This window comes from Oncorhynchus kisutch, linkage group LG15, assembly GCF_002021735.2.
Source record: "Oncorhynchus kisutch isolate 150728-3 linkage group LG15, Okis_V2, whole genome shotgun sequence".
NCBI classification, from domain to species: domain Eukaryota; kingdom Metazoa; phylum Chordata; class Actinopteri; order Salmoniformes; family Salmonidae; genus Oncorhynchus; species Oncorhynchus kisutch.
The window spans coordinates 49,482,492-49,504,131 of record NC_034188.2 but is presented as its reverse complement, the minus strand read 5'-3'; the positions used below and the strand labels follow the sequence as shown (position 1 = coordinate 49,504,131).

The 21,640-nt window shown below is 42.6% G+C and overlaps 1 protein-coding gene across 1 annotated transcript in view; it reads right to left on the bottom strand.

Moving 5' to 3' along the window:
- Positions 1-21,640, bottom strand: part of LOC109887491 (glutamate receptor ionotropic, kainate 4) — a 435,871-nt gene that overhangs the window by 208,289 nt on the left and 205,942 nt on the right. Inside the window, exon 3 of the mRNA XM_031790434.1 lies at positions 8,044-8,177. Coding sequence (XP_031646294.1) covers positions 8,044-8,125 — 82 coding nt within the window. The 5' untranslated portion in view covers positions 8,126-8,177. The remainder of the gene's footprint in view (positions 1-8,043; positions 8,178-21,640) is intronic.

The window sequence follows — 21,640 nt, the reverse complement described above, 5'->3', positions numbered from 1 at the left end:
TTCAATTAACAGGTGTGCCTTGTTAAAAGTTCATTTCTGGAATTTATTTCCTTCTTAATGTGTTTGAGCTAGTCAGTTGTGTTGTGACAAGGTAGGAGGTGGTATACAGAAGATAGCCCTATTTGGTAAAAGACCAAGTCCATATTATGGCAACAACAGCTCAAATAAGCAAAGAGAAATGACAGTCCATCATTACTTTAAGACATGAAGGTCAGTCAATCTGGAAAATGTCTAGAACTTTTAAAGTTTCTTCAAGTGCAGTCGCAAAAACCATCAAGCTGACCAGATGACCTGACCTCCATAATCACCCGACCTCAACCCAATCGAGATGGTTTGGGATGAGTTGGACCGCAGAGTGAAAGTAGTCAGCATACATCAGAACTCCTTCAAGACTGTTGGAAAAGCATTCCAGGTGAAGCGGGTAGAGAGAATGTGTGTGCAAAGTGTGAAAAGCTATCATCAAGTCAAAGGGTGGCTACATTAAAATAATCTAAAATACATTTGATTTGTTTAATACTTTTTTGTTAACTACAGTGGCAAGAAAAAATATGTGAACCCTTTGGAATTACCTGGATTTCTGCATAAATTGGTCATAAAATGTGATCTGATCTTCATCTAAGTAACAACATTAGACAAACCCAGTCTGCTTAAACTAATAACGCACAAACAAATATACTTTTTCATGTCTTTATTGAACACGCCATATAAATATTCACAGTGCAGGGTGGGAAAAGTATGTGAATCCTTGGATTTAATAACAGGTTGACCCCTCCTTTCGCAGCAAAAACCTCAACCAAACATTTTCTGTAGTTGCGGATCAGACCTGCACAACGGTCAGGTGGAATTTTGGACCATTCCTCTTTACAAAACTGATTCAGTTCAGCAATATTCTTGGGATGTTGGGTGTTAACCGTTCTCTTGAGGTCATGCCACAGCATCTCAATCGGGTTGAGGTCAGGACTCTGACTGGGCCACTCCAAAAGTCAAATTTTCCTCTGTTGAAGCCATTCTGTTGTTGATTTACTTCTGTGTTTTGGGTTGTTGTCCTGTTGCATCACCCAACTTCTGTTGAGTTTCAATTAGCCTTACACTGGAGGTGGCCTACAACACCTGCAAAATGTCTTGATAAACTTGGGAATACATTTTTCTTTCGACGATAGCAAGCTGTCCAGGCCCTGAGACAGCAAAGCAGTCCCAAACCATGATGCTCCCTCCACCATACTTTACAATTGGGATGAGGTTTTGATGTTTGCGTGCTGTGCCTTTTTTTCTCCACACATAGTGTACATAGTGTTGTGTGTTCCTTTCCAAACAACTCAACTTTAGTTTCATCTGTCCACAGAATATTTTTCCAGCAACGCCGTGGAACATCCAGGTGCTCTTTTGCGAACTTCAGATGTGCAGCAATGTTTTTTTTGGACAGCAATGGGTTCTTCCATGGGGTCCTCCCATGAACACCATTCTTGTTTAGTGTTTTACATATCGTAGACTTGTCACTAGAGATGTTAGCATGTTCCAGAGATTTCTATAAGTCTTTAGCTAACACTAGGATTCTTGTTAATCTCATTGAGTATTCTGCGCTGTGCTCTTGCAGTCATCTTTGCAGGATGGCAACTCCTAGGGAGAGTAGCAACAGTGCTGAACTTTCTCCATTTATAGACAATTTGTCTTATTGTGGACTGATGAACATCAAGGCTTTTAGAGATACTTTTGTAACCCTTTCCAGCTTTATGCAAGTCAATAATTCTTAATCTTAGGTCTTCTGAGATCTCTTTTGTTCGAGGCATGGTTCACAACAGGCAATGCTTCTTGTTTAATAGCAAACTCAAATGTTTTGATAGTTTTTTATATGGCAGGGCATCTAACCAACATGTCCAATCTCGTCTCATTGATTGGACTCCAGGTTAGCTGACTCCTGACTCCAATTAGCTTTGGAGATGTCATTAGCCTAGGGGTTCACATACTTTTCCCAACCTACACTGTGAATGTTTAAATTATATATTCAATATAGACAAGAAAAATACAATAAGTTATGTTTTATCAGTTTAAGCACACTGTTTGTCCATTGTTGTGACTTAGATCAAGATAAAATATTAGGACAAATATATGAAGAAATCCAGGTAATTCCAAAGGGTTCACATATTTTTTCTTGCCACTGTACGTGATCCCATATGCATTATTTCATAGATTTGTTGTCTTCACTATTATTGTAAATAAAAATTTGTTCTTAACCGACTTGCCTAGTTAAATAAAGGTTAAATCAAATTTTTAAAATCCTACAACGTAGAAAATAGTCAAATTAAGAAAAACCCTTGAATGAGTAGCTGTCCAAACTTTTGACTGGCAGTGTATAAACACGGAACATGAAGACAACAAGAACCACATGGAATGATGTCAAGAAAAGGTTTTAAGGACAGGTTTCGCTTAGCCTAGTTCAGATCTGTTTGTCCCGTCAGATCTGGGACCAGGCTGCTGTACTGTAGAGTAGTGATGCTCAAATGTTGGCCCCAGACCAAAACCTCCCTACCACCATTTACTGTGACCCTTGTCATGAATAATACTTTACATTGTGCATTATGATTTATTGATGAGTGAGGGTATCATTTATTGAGTACTATATTGAGTTCATTTGTTGAATGATATGTAGCCATACGGGGATGTTAGCATGATACATATGTATCATTTCCATCTGTGAATCAATATATTGATACCCACCTGTTGTGATACAGGCCTAATAACCAAGATCATTCATTTTTAACCAGATCAGAACCCCCGAGAAGCATCGCCAGCAGTGCAACATCAGCACAAACATAACTTATCAAAGCATTAAACTGTTGTCTTCGTTCTCATGGCCAATGGCTGGAGTTGCTACTACAGTATTCCTGTCCTCCCTCGTTTCTTCTCTCTTCCTCTTTTCTGGGTTAGTCTACCTCCCTGCAGGCTGATTACAGTGCATCCCATCCCCTCGAACGGGCACACATTTTCCCCACTGTCATAACCGCTATCTGTGCATGTCTTGAAAGGAGGTTAATGTCGCCCGCTATGAAATAAAACACATGCGTCTGCTTGGCTGCCACCGCAAGCCCACCGCTCAACACATTTGTCCATATTAAAGCAGGGAGCCGACAGTACGGTATGTTGTAGGCCACCTCCAGTGTTCGTCTTTATAGCGGTTAGATCGAGCTAGTTCCCCACGGAGCAGCTACATGTGGTGTGACGCTGCTGCAGTGTGCAGCGCGGGCAAATTGATATGAGGCGCTGATGAGTGAGTCGCAGACTGTATGCCTCCATCGGGGGGAGAGTAAGCAGAAAGAGGGTCATCTGTCATTCATGCTGCACTGAGTCTGTCACTCATACAGGGCATTTACCAGGAGAGAAATCTCTATTAAACACTGCAGGGAGGTGTGTGTGTGTGTGTGTACGTGTATGTGTATATATGTGTGTGTCTGTGTGTATGCCACAATTCAAAAGTTTGGGGTCACTTACAAATGTCCTTGTTTTTGAAAGAAAAACTATTTTTGGTCCATTAAATTAACAACAAATTGATCGGAAATACAGTATAGACATTGTTAACGTTGTAAATGACTATTGTAGCTGGAAACGGCAGATTCTTTATAGAATATCTACAAAGGCGTACAGAGGCCCGTTATCAGCATCCATCACTCCTGTGTTCCAATGGCACGTTGTGCTAGCTAATCCAAGTTTATCATTTTAAAAGGCTAATTGATCATTAGAAAACCATTTTGCAATTATGTTAGCACAGTTGAAAACTGTTGTCCTGATTAAAGAAGCAATAAACTGGCCTTCTTTAGACTAGTTGAGTATCTGGAGCATCAGCATTTGTGGGTTCGATTACAGGTTCAAAATGGCTAGAAACAAAGACCTTTCTTCTGAAACTCGTCACTCTATTCTTTGAAGGCTATTCATTGAAGGCTATTCCATGCTAGAAATTTCCAAGAAATTGAAGATCTCGTACACCGCTGTGTACTACTCCCTTCACAGAACAGGGCAAACTGGCCCTAACCATAATAGAAAGAGGAGTGGGAGGCCCCGGTGCATAACTGAGCAAGATGACAAGTACATTAGAGTGTCTATTTTGAGAAACAGACACCTCACAAGTCCTCAACTGGCAGCTTCATTAAATAGTACCCACAAGACACCAGTCTCAACGTCAACAGTGAAGAGGCAACTCCGGGACGCTGGCCTTCTAGGCAGAGTTGCAAAGAAAAAGCCATACCTCAGACTGGCCAATAAAAAGAAAAGCTTAAGATGGGCAAAAGAACACAGGCACTGGACAGAGGAACTCTGCCTAGAAGGCCAGCATTCCAGAGCATCTCACCTCATGTGAGCAAAACCCCAAGACTTCCTTAATGTTAGAGATCGCGCACCAGCTGTTGTTAACAAATAGACACAGAACACCACCCCTCGTCTTACCAGAGGTTGCTGTTCTGTCTTGCCGATGAAAGGAAAACCCAGCCAACTGTATATTATCCATGTTCTCGTTCAGCCATGACTTGGTGAAACTTAAGATATTCCAGTTTATTCTCCAGTGATTGCACGTTTGCCAGTAGGATGGATGGTAAAGGTGGATTATCCACTTGGCAACGAATTCTCACCAAGCACCCGGATCTGCCGCTCCTGTATTGGCGTTTCCTCTTCATGCTAATGATGGGGTTTTGGGGCAAATATTTTGCCTCCGATTCTTTAGAGGAAATGGATTTCTGATTTCCAGAAGCTCTTTTCGGTCATAAAAGATGGCGGTGAAACATTAATGTTCAAAACAAATTACAAACGCGAACAAACAGAAGAGCACAATTGGCTAGGAGCCCATAAAATGGCAGCCATCCCCTCCGGTGCCATAATTGGTTAATCTGACTAATGATTAACTTTGTCTACGGAACTGAAAATAACTCCTTGGAAACACAGTCAATGAATGTAACACAGCAAAGATGAGGCGAATTCAAACATCAAGCTTTTTTTTTGTATAATGCTGTTTTGGCATCACATAGCAACATTGTTCTAGCAATTTAAGATTGCATATTGTACATTTCAATTAGAAATACTGTATGTAGGCAATACGAATTTCAGCTAGTGAAATCAAGGAGGTTGGATGACACCTGTCTAACAGAATGACAGTGTATTTGAGATAGTTATACCTTTCCAACTTTCATGACATCATCAGCTGGATCTCTGGATGGACTCCTCATCTATCCCCCAAAAAAGAGCATAATCAAAACAGTGCATGCTTACTGGTTAATTGGTTCTGTTATGAGCCTCCTTGGTAAATCAAATACCACACCAGTCGCAATCATGTCATCTCAATCATCTGACCATACTGTATTCTGCAAATCTATCACCAATCTGCCAAACAAAAGAGGCATGTGCTGCATCCCGATTCTCCAACTCTTCTCCCAACGTGTACACTTGCACACTTTCTCAAATGAATTTGACAATGAATGGAAACTCACCCCAGCCAAAGTTTACACCAATCACATGCTTTTTACTAAAGTCCTTGACTGGGAGTGTGCAAGTGCACACTTCTGGAAAAGGCTGGAGAATTAAGACTCAACCAAAGACAACATCCTTCTCTCCTCATTTCACCTGTGCTCAACAACTTGACTATTGTCTGGCAGTGGGGTGTGATGCTAGCGTAGCGGTGCTATTTAGGCCTGTTGCAATGTATTAATTCCGTAGGAAGGCCAGACAGTGACATTCCGGTAGTCAGGCAGGACTCGAGGGGACTAGGGTTGTTAAATATCCCCTCCTGGAGCGCGGCAGTGGGCGGCAGGCAAAGGCATGAAAATAACAGCCCCGATGCTAATGCCGGTGCCGCGGCGTGCCCCTGACAGGCTTCAACGGCGGCTAGCTCCCGTCGCCTGACATCAGAGAGGGGGGAAAACACAGGCCTGACCGCCTAATTAACTATCAACTAAAACAAGATGGGAATAAACATTATGGAGGTACCTTTGTAGAGAGATGTGAGGTGGTGGAGGGAGGGAAGGAAGGAAGGTAGGAGAAAATAGAGTAGGAGGAGGAGGAGGAGGTATAATAGAGCATTCACTAATCATCCAAGAGAATTCTGGGACCCGGCTAGCACATAACGTTCTAAGGACCATATGTTTCTTAGCGCTTGGTGAGAAGGTGGTTGTCAGATGGTTCATTTGCATACAACCTTCCCACAACGTTCTGGGAATGGTGCAGGAGACCCAGCTAGCACATAACATTCTAAGAACCATAAGTTTCATAGGTGGGAATTTCTGTATTTCAGCATAACGTTTCCTACAGGATTCCTTATGGTTCTATTTAAAGTCATGTTCTCAGAACGTTAAGAAACCATGTTCTTTCTTCTGTGGAGATTTCAGTACTTGAGCATAATGTTTTCTGCAGGTTCCTTAGATTCCTTATGGTTCTATTTAAAGTCGTGCTTTCAGAACGTTCAGAGAACGTTAAAAACAAGATTCTTCTGTGGGAATTTCAATACTTCAACACAATGTTTTCTGCAGGTTTCCTCAAAGTCCTATTTAAATGCATGTTCTCAGAACATTAAGAAAACTTTCCATAAAAACAACAAGAAAACATTAGTAACATTCAAAGAACGTTATAAGAATGTTATTTAAAAACATTAACATTCCTTTCTCAGCATTAACATTCTATCTCCTCTATCTTGTTAAGTGTGCTCAGGTATGTAGGCCACACCTCATCTGAAATGAGTGTTGTTTCCTTTGAAATGGGGTGTGTTTGAATAGACTAAAATGAAGATCATAGGTTTGAATATCACTAATGCCGTGCCACAATAAAAAACAAATACGTCTGCATGATTAATGCCAAAGCAAATTCATTTCCATGTGTCCAATCTGTGCTTGGAGTTCAAAACAGTTAACCCAAACTAAGCTAGCAAATGTATTAAAAGATTTATTGAAAGTTTAAAGAAAGCCTCCAAATAACCTGTAATTTCCATTCTCAAAACATTTAAAAAACCTTCCGTCTTACCGGTCAGGAAATGTCTGGCTTTGTTCCCAGAACCAATGGGAAATCCAAAACGTACATTCCCACAACTTCCAAGGAACCAAATGTGCTAGCTGGGAGGCTGTGTGTTTGTTGCTCCCTGTCGCGATCGCATGGAGATGGACTAAAGCAAACTGAGAAGTTTCTCTGTGAGCATATTGGGCACTTTAATAATTGATTGGCAAGGCACATTCACAGTGCCAGACCTTTCTCTGATCCCTGCACGGCTTGTTACCCAATATACATGTTGTTATTAAAGTTATGGCACACTAGAAATCAATATAGACTGCTGTTATGCTGCTGTTAGTCTGTCTGTCCTCCGTCTGCCGTCACAGTGGTTGCTGGGAGAAATCAGCCCATGTTGAGGTGGCCTCTGCTGCTGCTGCTGTGAGAGAGAGATGTCCTGGCCACTGCTGCCCCAGACCCAGCCCTACGGCTGGTGGATAGCCGACTACGGATCGGCTAATTAATGTAATGATAGGAGGACCCCTGTCCTCCATCTCTACCCACCATTTCCTCTCTCTCATCTCTGTGTGAAAATGAGTACGGGCCTGTAAACACCATACACTAAAATGTATCTAAACAGGTAACTGGTTTTCCCAGCTAACACTCAATTATGGCAAAGTATAATATCATGACTCATTTTGACACTCACTTTGTGTTTTTCACTGCGGCTCGGGAAATGGTAGCAGAAAATTAGATTTTCTAGCCGTTTGGTTAAGGTACCCGGTTGCACACAAGAAAGTACCTTTCTGCTGCATCAGAAATAGCAGACAGAATATAACACTCAGAAAATAACGCCTCTTCGTGTTACAGTACAATTGGAGTGATACCGAACTCTCGTCAAAGGGCTGTTGAGATGCACTGAGGAAGCAATCAGTTGTCAGAGCAAGTCAACACTCTCAACCAGGCCTAGAATTACACGTAGAGGAGCTCTTGTGATGGTGCCTTTTGAATAAGGAGTGAGGAGAGGCAGGGGACAGGCGAGTTGTGCCCTCCAGCCATGCTGGGTCCAGGGACAGAGGTCAGACTACTTACCTATTCTGAAGGAGAGCGGCCCAGCGGAGGTACATCTCACCCACATGGCTAAGAGGAGCAGAGGCGCCCAGGCTGCGAGCATCTTCTATGACTCCTCATGGGTCCTGCCCCGGGGGTCCCCCTGTCACAGCCACCTGGAGAACATAACACACAAATGTATGGATTATATAGAAGCATGAATCTGCACACGTACACATGCAGATAGGCACGCACACCATAGAAAAATAATAGAAGAATCTATGACGCGCGCAGACATACACACAGACACATGCACACACACGCACACATTCGCACGCCCACACAGGCACGCACATATGCACGCAAGCAAACACACACACACACACTGAGAACACAAAGCAACCGCCATCGATCATCTGTACGCTCATCTATCTTCACCACAGCCTCAATAAATGATAGACGTTTTCATTTATCTGGTACGCTACCTCATTGCACTTCCCTGTTGCTTTTCTGATTGCTAAAAGCATGATTAGCTTTCACCAGAACTGAAGATAACCATATTCAAGGGTGTGGCTCTCAAGTCACAACTTCTACATAGCATCCGCTTGCTAGCATGTTTTCGTGCAGCACAAATCCTACCGCATCATCCCAATACCTGGTACTCAGGCCCTCCATTGGGGTTAATCTCTCATGCACACACCAGAATGAATTTGGATCAGATGGAGTTTGTTTTCACACGAGTGACAGCATGTGGAACAGGTGCTAAGCTGATCCAGGATCAGAATCTGTCGGTGATCATGTGCAAAACACCAATAAACTACTACATTGTGTTAATCTTTGAGTATCATCACTCGTGATAGTGGGTTTCATTTCTGCAAGTCCATTAAAACACATATCCTTGAAAGAAATGACAGTGTTTCTCGTCAGGAGAATGCATTTGCCTCCCATAGCCTTGTGATGTACCATCAGGCCTACACCATCTTCTCTCTTAGTATGGGAGGTTCTCATCAAATAAAAATAATTGTATAGGATTAGAAAGTAACTAATTATATACTCTTTATATTCTCTATATCTATATATTGGAGTTCCTGACATTTCTATTACTTCATCTAGGGCCCGGTACTTTCCAGAATCATGTGACCTGATCAGGAAAAACTCTGGGACCTAGTTATAGACTATGGCTTACTCATCTATGGAGGTTAAATAGCTGGATCGAATAGGAAAGGACACAGACTAAACTGTGTCAGTCTCTGTAATGAGGAGTTGGTCAAGTAGGAAAATACATACACTTTTCCCCACATATTTGTAATGGGTGCAATTGTGAAGAATAGAGAGAAAGAGAAAATTGTTTACTTCACAAATTCAGCAATACAAAGTATCAATAGCAGCAAATGCTGAATTATTTGACACAATTGACATAAATACACTAAGAACGAGAAAACCATCAACACAATAAAAACAATAGCCACATCAGACATCAGTATATCCAATTGGCACAATCACTGGTTCACTGCAGCTCAAGGACTCCATTTTTTGTGTGTTGACATTATGATCTGACCAAATTTCACATCCTTCACCTACAGTAGCATGTGTGGTTGAGTACGATAACAGGCAAAGATAGCAACTAGCTGCTTACTTTATCCGCTGACTAACATAGAACGTTTCTGTTTTGAAACAGCACACCTACCAGCATATTTCTCAAGGTGGGACAAATCACTACCATATCCTGAGAAGTTTCCGGAAAAACTGTATGCAAATAACAGCTGTCACACAGGTCCACCAGTGTGTCAAACTTCAGGAAGCATCAGTAAGCCAGACAGCGTTTAGCCCAAGAGTTCATTAAAGGCCACGCTCCCTCTAATTCCTTGATCACAGCAGGAAAATTACAATTAGAAAAACATACAAAAAGCTGAATCAATTCGCCTAAATGCAATTATAGCCAATCGATTTGGGTAGCTTGTCATGGGTTGTGCACAGCGGCCTGCCCAGCCGAATATCGAATGAGAGGGGGCCTCGGCGAGTTGCCGTGGAGCAGTTGATGGAATCGGTCACGGTAATGGGCAGTCGATGAGAATGGCACAAGTCAAATCAAATCAAATCAAATCAAATCACAGTTTATTTGTCACGTGCGCCGAATTCAACAGGTGTCCTACAGTGAACTTACAGTCTATAACCAACAGTGCAAAAAAAGGTATTAGAACAATAGGTACGTAAAGAAATAAAACAGTAAAAATACAGTGAAAAATAACAGTAGCGAGGCTACAACAGTAGCGAGGCTACAACAGTAGCGAGGCTATAACAGTAGCGAGACTATAACAGTAGCGAGACTATAACAGTAGCGAGGCTATAACAGTAGCGAGGCTATAACAGTAGCGAGGCTATAACAGTAGCGAGGCTACAACAGTAGCGAGGCTATAACAGTAGCGAGGCTACAACAGTAGCGAGGCTATAACAGTAGCGAGGCTATAACAGTAGCGAGGCTACAACAGTAGCGAGGCTATAACAGTAGCGAGGCTATAACAGTAGCGAGGCTATAACAGTAGCGAGGCTATAACAGTAGCGAGGCTATAACAGTAGCGAGGCTACAACAGTAGCGAGGCTACAACAGTAGCGAGGCTATAACAGTAGCGAGGCTATAACAGTAGCGAGGCTACAACAGTAGCGAGGCTATAACAGTAGCGAGGCTATAACAGTAGCGAGACTATAACAGTAGCGAGGCTACATACAGGCACCAGTTAGTTGGGCTGATTGAGGTAGTATGAACATGTAGATATGGTTAAAGTGACTATGCATATATAATAAACATAGAGTACCAGTAGTGTAAAAGAGGGGTTGGCGGGTGGTGGGTGGCGCGACACAATGCAGATAGCCCGGTTAGCCAATGTGCGTGCGGGGGCAATGGTTGGTCGGACCAATTGAGGTAGTATGTACATTAATGTATAGTTAAATAGTTAAAGTGACTATGCATATATGATAAACAGAAAGTAGCAGCAGCGTAGAAGGGGGGTTGGGGGGAGGGCACACAATGCAAATAGTCCAGTTAGCTATTTAATTACCTGTTCAGGAATCTTATGGCTTGGGTGTAAAAACTGTTGAGAAGCCTTTTTGTCCGAGACTTGGCAATCCCGGGACCGCTTGCCATGCGGTAGTAGAGAGAACAGCCTATGACTGGGGTGGCTGGGGTCTCTGACAATTTTTAGGGCCTTTCTCTGACACCGCCTGGTGTAGAGGTCCTGGATCGCAGGCAGCTTCGCCCCAGTTATGTACAGGGCCGTCCGCACTACCCTCTGTAGTGCCTTGCGGTCAGAGGCCGAGCAATTGTCATACCTGGGAGTGACGCAACCAGTCAGTCAGATGCTCTCGATATTGCAGCTGTAGGACCTTTTGAGGATCTGAGGACCCATGTCAAATCTTTTTAGTTTCCTGAGGTGGAATAGGCTTTGTTGTGCCCTCTTCACGACTGTCTTGGTGTGTTTGGACCATTCTAGTTTGTTGGTGATGTGGACACCAAGAAACTTGAAGCTCTCAACCTGCTCCACTATAGCCCCGTCGATGAGAATGGGGGCGTGCTCGGTCCTCTTTTTCCTGTAGTCCACAACCATCTCTCTTGGTTACGTTGAGGGATAGGTTGTTATTCTGGCACCACCCGGCCAGGTCCACTAGGCTGTCTCGTCATTGTCGGTGATCAGGTTGTGTCGTCTGCAAACTTAATGGTGTTTGGCCATACAGTCGTGGGTGAACAGGGAGTACAGGAGGGGACTGAGCACAGACCCCTGGGGAGCTCCTGTGTTGAGGATCAGCGTGGCAGATGTGTTGCTACCTACCCTCACCACCTGGGGGCGGCCTGTCAGGAAGTCCAGGATCCAGTTGCAGAGGGAGGTATTGAGTCCCAGGATCCTTAGCTTAGTGATGAGCTTTGAGGGTACTATGGTGTTGAACGCTGAGCTGTAGTCAATGAATAGTATTCTCACGTAGCTGTTCCTTTTGTCCAGGTGGGAAAGGACAGTGTGGAGTGCAAAAGAGATTGCATCATCTGTTGATCTGTTTGGGCGGTATGCAAATTGGACTGGGTCTAGGGTTTCTGGGATAAGGATGTTGATGTGAGCCCTTACCAGCCTTTCAAAACACTTCATGGCTACAGACATGAGTGCTACGGATCTGTAGTCATTTAAGCAGGTTACCTTTGTGTTCTTGAGCACAGGGACTATGGTGGGCTAGGGACTATGGTGGGCTGCTTGAAACATGTATTACAGACTCAATCAGGGACATGTTAAAAATGTCAGTGAAGACACCTGCCCGTTGGTCAGCACCATGCCCAGAGCACACCTGGTAATCCGTCTGGCCCCGCAGCCTTGTGAATGTTGACCTGTTTAAAGGTCTTACTCACGTCGGCTACAGAGAGCGTGATCGACCAAGTCTCTCTATTCTAGTGCACACTGTGGAAACGACACAAACCTGCTCTTTTCACAAACAGGTAACTTCTGCTGGTGGCGAGATGAAATCATGTGTTTACATCCATACAGGTAAAATACAATATGACTACGTCAAAGACAAACAATGTAGTCCCATTCTACAGCTGTGATAATTGATGCAGGAGGAAACAATGGGCAAATTACCAAGTGTCGAGTGCTCCCACAAAAACCCAGACAAGCAATTAAAAGGGTTGTAGCCACATTCTCAACAGGGTGGTGACATAACATGTCATGTACAGTTGAAATGTTCCCTTTTGTTTTCTCCACTTACAGACACGTCATTATTCTCTAGGAGAAAGGGGTGAAAAGGAGTTTAAACTCCCAGTGTAATCATCATAACAGATCTGCAGTGCAATCACAGCGCAACATGAAACCGTCATCAGAACAAGCTGCTAGTGCTAACATGACTACCCAAATTGTATAACTGGTTAACTGGTGCCTCACATATCAAGTCAAATTGTATTTGTCACATGCGGCTAATACAACAGGTAGACCTTACCGTGAAATGCTTACTTACAAGACCTTAAACCAACAACGCAGTTCAAGAAATAGAGTTATTCAAATATGTACTGAATAAACTAAAGTTAAAAAAAATATGTAAAAAAGTAACAAGAAATGTACATAAAAATAACAAGGCTATATACAGGGGTACCAGTATTGAGTCAATGTGCACTTTAGCAGCAGTTTTGTAGCAGCAGTGTAAAAACAAGGGGGGGGGGGGTCAATGTAAATAGTCTGGGTGGCCATTTGATTAGTTGAGTTGTTCAGCAGTCTTATGGCTTGGAGGTAGAAGCTGTTAAGGAGCCTTTTGGTCCTAGACTTGGTACTCCGGTTCCGCTTGCCATGCGATAGCAGAGAGAACAGAGAGAACCTTTGACAATTTTTTGGGCCTTCCTCTGACACCGCCTAGTATATAGGTCCTGGATGTCAGGCAGCTTGGCCCCGGTGATGTACTGGGCCGTACGCACTACCATCTGTAGAACCGAGCAGTTGCCATACCAGGCAGTGATGCAAAGAGTCAGGATGTTCTCGATGGGGCAGCTGTGGAACTTTTTGAGGATCTTGTGACCCTTGCCAAAACTTTTCAGTCTCCCGAGGGGGAAAATGTGTTGTCGTGCCCTCTTCACAACTGTCTTGGTGTGTCTGGACCATGATAGTTGGTGATCCTATAGTCCACCATCAGCTCCTTTGTCTGGCTCACATTGAGAGAGAGTTTGTTGTCCTGGCACCACACTGCCAGTCTCTGACCTCTTCCCTATAGGCTGTCTCATCGTTGTCAGTGATCAGGCCTACCAGTGATGTGTTGTCAGCAAACTTAATTATGGTGTTGGAGTCGTGCTTGGCCATGCAGTCATGGGTGAACAGGGAGTACAGGAGGGGACTAAGCATGCACCCCTAAGGGGCCCCATTGTTGAGGATCAGCATGGCAGATGTGTTGTTGCCTACCTTTACCACCTGGGGGCGGACCGTCAGGAAGTCCACGATCCAGTTACAGAGGGAGGTGTTTAGTTTAATGATGAGGTTTGAGGGCACTATGGTGTTGAGCTGTAGTCAATGAACAACATTCTCACGTAGCTGTTCCCTTTGCCTAGCTGGGAAAAGTCAGTGTCGAGTGCGATTGAGATTGTGTAATCTGTGGATCTATTGGGGAGGTATGCGAATTGGAGTGGGTCCAGGGTTTCTGGCATGATAGTGTTGATGTGAGCCATGATCAGCCTTTAAAAGCACTTCATGGCTACCAATGTGAGTGCTACGGGGCGGTAATCATTTAGGCAGGTTACCTTTGCTTTCTTGGGCACAGAGACTATGGTGGTCTGTTTGAAACATGTAGGTATTACAGACTCGGTCATGGAGAGGTTGAAAATGTCAGTGAAGACACTTGCCAGTTGGTCCGCATATGAGTACACATCCTGGTAATCCGTCTGGCCCCATAGCTTTGTGAATGGTGACCTGTTTAAAGGTCTTGCTCACATCGGCTACGGAGAGCGTGATCACACAGTCGTCCAGAACAGCAGGTGCTCTCATGCATGCTTCAGTGTTGCTTGACTCAAAGTGAGCGTAAATGGCATTTAGTTTGTCTGGTAGGCTTGCATCAATGGGCAGCTCACGGCTGCGTTTCCCTTTGTAGTCTGTAATAGTTATCAAGACCTGCCACATCCGAAGAGCGTCAGAGCCGGTGTGGTAGGATTCAAGCAGGAATCAGGAGGATAGAATTATGGTCAGATTTTCCAAATGGAGGGCGAGGAAGAGCTTTGTATGCGTCTCTCTGTAGTTGGAGTAAAGTTGGTCTAGAGTTTTTTTCCCCTCAGTTTTTAATGTCCCGTTGGTAGGATAGTCTTAATCGTAGATCGTCCAGTTTGTTTTCCAATGATTGCACATTGGCCAATAATACCGAGGGTAGTGGTGGTTTATTCACTCGCTGACAAATTCTCACCCAGACCTCCACTCCCTGTATTTACGTCTTTTCTTCAAATGAATGACAGGGATTTGGGCCTGGTCTCCAGGAAGCAGTATATCCTTTGCGTTGGACTCATAAACAAAAATCTTCATTCAGTTCGAGGTGAGTAATCTCTATTCTGATGCCTGGAAGCTCTTTTCAGTCATAAGAGACGGTAGCAGCAACATTATGCACAACAAACAATGCGAAAAAACAAACAAAATAGCACAGTTGGTTAAGAGCCCGTAAAACAGCAGCCAATCCCCTCCGGCACCATCCACTGATCCACACGCACACACGCCTCCATGCGTGAATTAATTGAAAATTGGTGTGAGGGTTTAATTTAATAGGGCACAAGGCTCCAAATCTAATGAAGTGGTGATAGACCGTTATATGAAATACTGATCTCTCTCTGTGGTGAAAGGCTGAACAGTGACATTCTCAGCAGTCTGAAATGTTTGCTGCACGTAGTATCAACGCTACAATGAAATCTGTAAGCAGATTTGGCAGTGGTGTCTGGGATGTGGTGATCGTAAAGCACGCTGAAATACTGTTTATGTTTCATTCCTGGGAGATGAATATATCAGCTGGGGAGTCATCTTATATCAAGAGGACACAGCTTGGAAAGGGTATGTGAACAGCTTTAAATACAGGAGCCATTGACTCTGTCTCGCACAGATACTGATTGGGGTAAATTGCCTACTGACTGACTGGCTGGCTGGGAAGACGTAGCTCACCACTGAACACAGAGCCTCTTAAAGTCCATCGGACGAGACCTCCAGGATGATCGACTCCAAAACGATTAATCTTCTCACATACAATGAAGACTTTACGTCAAAAGTCAAATGTTGAATGTGTGACTAGGTTCTTTTTTTAGAGGGTAGATCAGCTTTAATAATCGCAGATCGATTGTAGCCTCCATCAATGTAAAATGTCTGCATGATTTCCAGTCCTGCATATATTTTGTAAATATACAGTACTATTACTATTTTCTACATCCTAGAATAATGGTGAAGACATCAAAACTATGAAAAAACATATGGATGCATGGCGTAACCAAAAAAGTGATTTTACCTTCTTCAAAGTAGCCACCCTTTGCCTTGATGACAGCTTTGCACACTTTGCATTCTCTCAACCAGCTTCACCTGGAATGCTTTTCCAACAGTTCTGAATGAGTTCCCACATATGCTGAGCACTTGTTGGCTGCTTCCCCTTCACTCTGCAGTCCAACTCATCCCAAACCATCTCAATTGGGTTGAGGTCGGGTGATTGTGGAGGCCAGGTCATCTGGCGCAGTACTCCATCACTCTTGGTCAAATAGCCCTTACACAGCCTGAAGGTGTGTTGGGTCATTGTCCTGTTGAAAAACAAATGATAGTCCTACTAAGCGCAAACCAGATGGGATGGCGTATCGCTGCAGAATGCTGTGGTAGCCATGCTGGATAAGTTTGCCTTGAATTCGAAATAAGTCACAGTCACAATGTCAGCAGAAAAGCACCCCCACACCATCTCCTCCATGCTTCATGGTGGGAACCACACATGCAGAGATCATCCGTTCACCTACTCTGCGTCTCACAAAGACACGGCGGTTGGAACCAAAAATCTAAAATTTGGACTCATCATACCGAAGGACAGATTTCCTTCTTATTGGTGTACTTTAGTAGTGGTTTCTTTGCAGCAATTCGACCATGAAAATATAAAAGACAAAACACACAAAATAAAGAAACACCTTGGAGTATGAGTAGGTGTGTCCAAACTTTTACCTGGTACTGTACATTTTACGGACACAATCTATTTTACAATAGTTATATATATATATATATATATATATATATTTTTTTTTTTTGTCCAGTCCTTCCTCTACCCTCAACCTCTCCCATCTATTTATATTTCTGTCCATTCAGTTTGATTTCTATTTGCCATATATTTTAACTGTGCTGTTTCACAAAAGTTATGAACCTAAATACATTTTCCATTTGTTAACCTGTTGTTATTAGTCCCATCCTTCAGCTCCATTAAACTGTATCCATCTATGCCTTAACAACATCCATATTGGATTTCTATTTGACATATTTTTTGACTGTGCTGTGATGCTTAACAAAAGTTCTGAACCTTTCTATTCTCATTGTTTCTACAGATTGTAAATTAAATCTATATATTTTTTGCTAAAAGTATTATTATATTAATGCTCAATTGACTCTGACTTTTCAAATCAACCAGTATTGCTATCAGCAGTATTAGCTTCAGGTAAATTCTTCTGCCATTCCTGGACCTATGACCAAAAACAAGCTACATATATATGGACAGTCCCAAAAATAAATAATCTAATGACTCGGTCTCTTCGAACCAAAATCTGCAGAGCTGGGAAGGTTGTATCCCCCATATTTATGACATTTAAAAAATGTTCACTATTTTCTTTAACCAATTTTTGTTCTTTAATGCAGGGCCGACAGACAAGTTCTTTACTTTTCCCCCCTTCCAGTTGCTTCTTCCATTTTTGTGGTAATGCTGAAATGAGTTTGTTGTAATTTTGGGTAGTGTCACGTTCGTCATGGGAAGAAGTGGACCAAAGCGCAGCTTGGTACATGTTCATTCTATTTATTTCTTAAATGAACACCGACAACAACAAAACAAATATGACAGGGCAAAATAACAACCATTGCAAAAATATGATTCACAACTGAAAGAGGGAAAAAGGACTGCCTAAGTATGATTCCCAATCAGAGACAACGATAGACAGCTGCCTCTGGTTGGGAACCACACTCGGCCGAAAACATAGAAATAAAGAAACTAGAATGCCCACCCTGGTCACACGCTGGCCTAACCAAAATAGAGAATAAAAGCCTCTCTATGGCCAGGGCGTGTGTAACGGCGTTCTTCGTTTGTTGAGAGAGAGTCGGACTGAAATGCAGCGTGGTGGTTACTCATGTCTTTAATGAAGAAAAGTGCGATACATGAAAATAACTAATAAATACAAAAACAACAAACGGAACGTGAAACCTAATTACAGCCTATCTGGTGAAACTACACAGAGACAGGAACAATCACCCACGAAAGACAAAGCGAAACTGATACGGTTCCCAATCAGAGGCAACGAGAATCACCTGACTGCTGATTGAGAACCGCCTCAGGCAGCCAAGCCTATACAACACCCCTAATCAGCCGCGATCCCAAATACTACAAACCCCAATACGAAATACAATAACATAAACCCTGTCACACCCTGACCTGATCAAATATATAACGAAAACACAAAATACAATGACCAAGGCATGACAGCGTGACAGGTAGAGCAGACATGACCATATATTTTTGTTAGCTGCATGTGTGACATAACTCCACCAGTCCTATTTATGATATAATTTATGAAGGAATGATATAATTTATATTTATAATATCATTTATAAAGATTATATATATTTTTTTATTCATCAAAAAGTTTTTTTTTAATCAATTAGTATATTTGAGATTCACCACAATATTTGTTGTATTATTTGTTGTCTTTTCTGGTGTATTAAACTGAAATTGCAACCAACTTTCAATGGCTTGTTTTGGATATGATTTCATTTTTAAATAACCCGAAAGTGGGAGGTTGTAATCTGAATAAAGGGAAAAAGGCCATTCTTGAACATGGGGTGAGACATTCTTACTAATTTGCTAGAGAATCAGTTCGGATTTAAGTATAACTTTTGTATGACTGACACCTTTAGTGAGAGGTCTAATGCTTTAATATTTAATCATTTCTGCCCTCCGAAATCATATATATTATATAAATAGGCCCTTTTAATTTTGTATGGCTTGCCGTTCCAAACAAAATAGAATTTATTTTGCTCATATAATTAAAATAAAAAAAACAGGTCGCTAGGTGTGGGCAAGACCATAAGCAAATAGGTAAACTGGGATATGACTGTAAATCAGTGTGATTTTTTTCTACAAATAGACACATTTTCCTTTCTATACATTTTTTGGGGAATGTGATCATTTCTTTCTTTCAGGATATATATACAGAGTATGTCCACATCCCTGTCAGACCATTTTAATGGTAAACTATACGGTAATGTATAAGTTGTCTTTTTTTGTGATCCAATATGCAATATAGTACACTTATCAATTGGTTTTAATCCAGAGAGGTTAGAAACCGTATCTAGTTCCTCTATTAGGCTGTGGAGGGATCCAAATTGTGGATTTAAAAGAAAACATCACTCTTCAGCGTACAATGACACCTTTATTTTTAAGCCCTGGATTTCTATCTCTTTAATATTGGATCTGATTTTAACAGCTAACATTTCGAAGGCAATAATAAATAGATGTGTCGATAGTGGACAACCTCGATAGTAGTGCTCATTACAACTGTCAGTTCAACCAAACATGTCAGGTACAGAAGATTGTGTTCATTTGCATGCCACTGTACAATTGACATTCAGACTGTTGAACCCCCAAAAATTATTGGGGTGTTTGAGAGGATATGTATCTTCATTTGTGGTTTCTTACTATGCAGATGGAATGTATGGTGTTGGGTTGAATAGTTTGTAGTTGTAGTAGTTTGAGTCCAAACTAGAGACCATTGGTTCTCAAGCTGGGATACTATGTCACGCCCTGATCGGTTTCACCTGTTCCTGTGATTGTCTTCACCCTCTCCAGGTGTCGCTTATTTTCGCGTGCGCTATCGTGCATAAATGTATTTTGCCCCCCCCCCCCCCCCCCCCCCCCCCACACCACACCACACCAAAAGCGATCACGACACGCAGGTTATAATATCAAAACAAACTCTGAACCACTGACATTAATTTGGGGACAGGTCGAAAATCATTAAACATATATGGCAATTTAGCTAGTTAGCTTGCACTTGCTAGCTAACGTTAATTTGTCCTATTTAGCTAGCTTGCTGTTTCTAGCTAATTTGTCCTGGGATATAAAGATTGAGTTGTTATTTTACCTGAAATGCAAGTCAACCAGCGTGTTTTTCCCGTACTCCTTTTGCTCTTCTCCTTTTTCTAGTCCTCCAGCTTTTGACACTTGCCTGTTTCTGAACTTTGTACCCGCCTGCCTGACCATTCTGCCTACCTTGACCACGAGCCTGTCTGCCACTCTGTACCTCCTGGACTCTGATCTGGTTTGGACCTTTTTGCCAACCTCTTTGGTTTATTAAACATTGTAAGACTCCAACCATCTGCCTCGTGTCTCGCCTTCTGCCTTGATATACTAGTACCTCTGGGGATACCTGGCCTATCCACAGGAAGTAGTTGGGAAGACTCATGAGAACATTGGCCTTATAATCAGTTGCATCTGAGGGTGTACTTTAGGCAGGGCAAAATGTGATTGGTGGTTTAGTAACCACAGAACACTGAGAACCACTGCTTTATACAAATGGACAAATATGTCTGGACAAATGAAATTACTACACGTCAGCAGGGCCAGCCAACCATTGATCCATGAATTGGTGTGCTGTTTAGGTCTGATAAGAGAGTGCCCACTACATATTGATCTAGCATAACAGCAAGGGAGAGTCACACAGCACCACCATAGAATAACAGTCGTGGGCTTTTTAAAGTCAGGTTGCACCGCGATATTGGCAAAACAATTGCTGCAATGCATGGTACAGGTTTATTTTTAATTTTTTAAATTTTAGTGGCTGCAACAGTACCACTGTATGCTTTTTTAATACATTACATCTGAAAAAGTGAGAAAACTATGGAAAAGAACTCAGAGGCAGAAATGGCAGAGAAAAGAGCAACACAACAGAACATGTATACCAGATGTTGGTGGTACAGATAACCTTACTATCATACTTCCATCCATTCCCTGACAACATTGACTGTTGAAACGCTTTGGGGAATTGACTCCATACCAAACAGAATGTTCTGCCTCAGAGTGCCTGGAGTTCCCTCCTGAAATACAGCACATATCATCAGTGCTACAACTGAGACCTCAACTCACCTTTAGCAGGTTGCAAACAGATGCATTATTAAAACAGTATCGTTATTCAGAGAGTTACAGAGCTTTTGCTGTTCCATTGGCAAGCAGTAGCTCCTATAAAAGAGAATGGCTGGTAAATCAGGATGCTCATGTAAACTGCTCGCGCACGCCGGGCCTGGGTCACCCTTGGGTCTGTCTTTAATGCACGGAGAATCCGCAATCTCAGCTGATGTCTTTTCTCACCAAATCAATTCGCTGTGGCCTGCTGTGGCCTAGTGCAGTGGTCCTCAAACCTCTCCTCCGGGACCCCCAACTGTTCCATGCATTTAAACTATTCTAGAATTGTGAAAAGCTGGGGGTCCCAGAGGAGAGGTTTGAGGACCCCTGCACTAGACCAAACCAGGCTCAGCTGCAGGTATTTCAATAGTGAGAAAAGCTAGACAGAAGAGCCCATAGTAAAAACTCCCAAACACATCTCCTCAGTTTCCCAGGACCCACCACTTAGTCATAAACCCTCTCCTCACCTTCATCCTTCTACACTGTCCGGTCTGTTAAAAATACAAATGTCTGAAAGGCCACAGGAAATATATTAAAATAAAACCACAGCTCCAGTGAAATGAGAGGTGTAGTGGTGTGACAATCTGGTCAGAAGAAAGCAAGGTGATCCCAGATCATCCATCCCATTACACTTTGACAGCTGGCATGAAAGTGAATCCAACACCATGCTGTTAGATGTCAGAGGGAGTTCAGTCCTAGGCTTGGGGCCTACTACAGAGTTATAACGGACACCAGGCTCACCCTACAGAAAGATCGA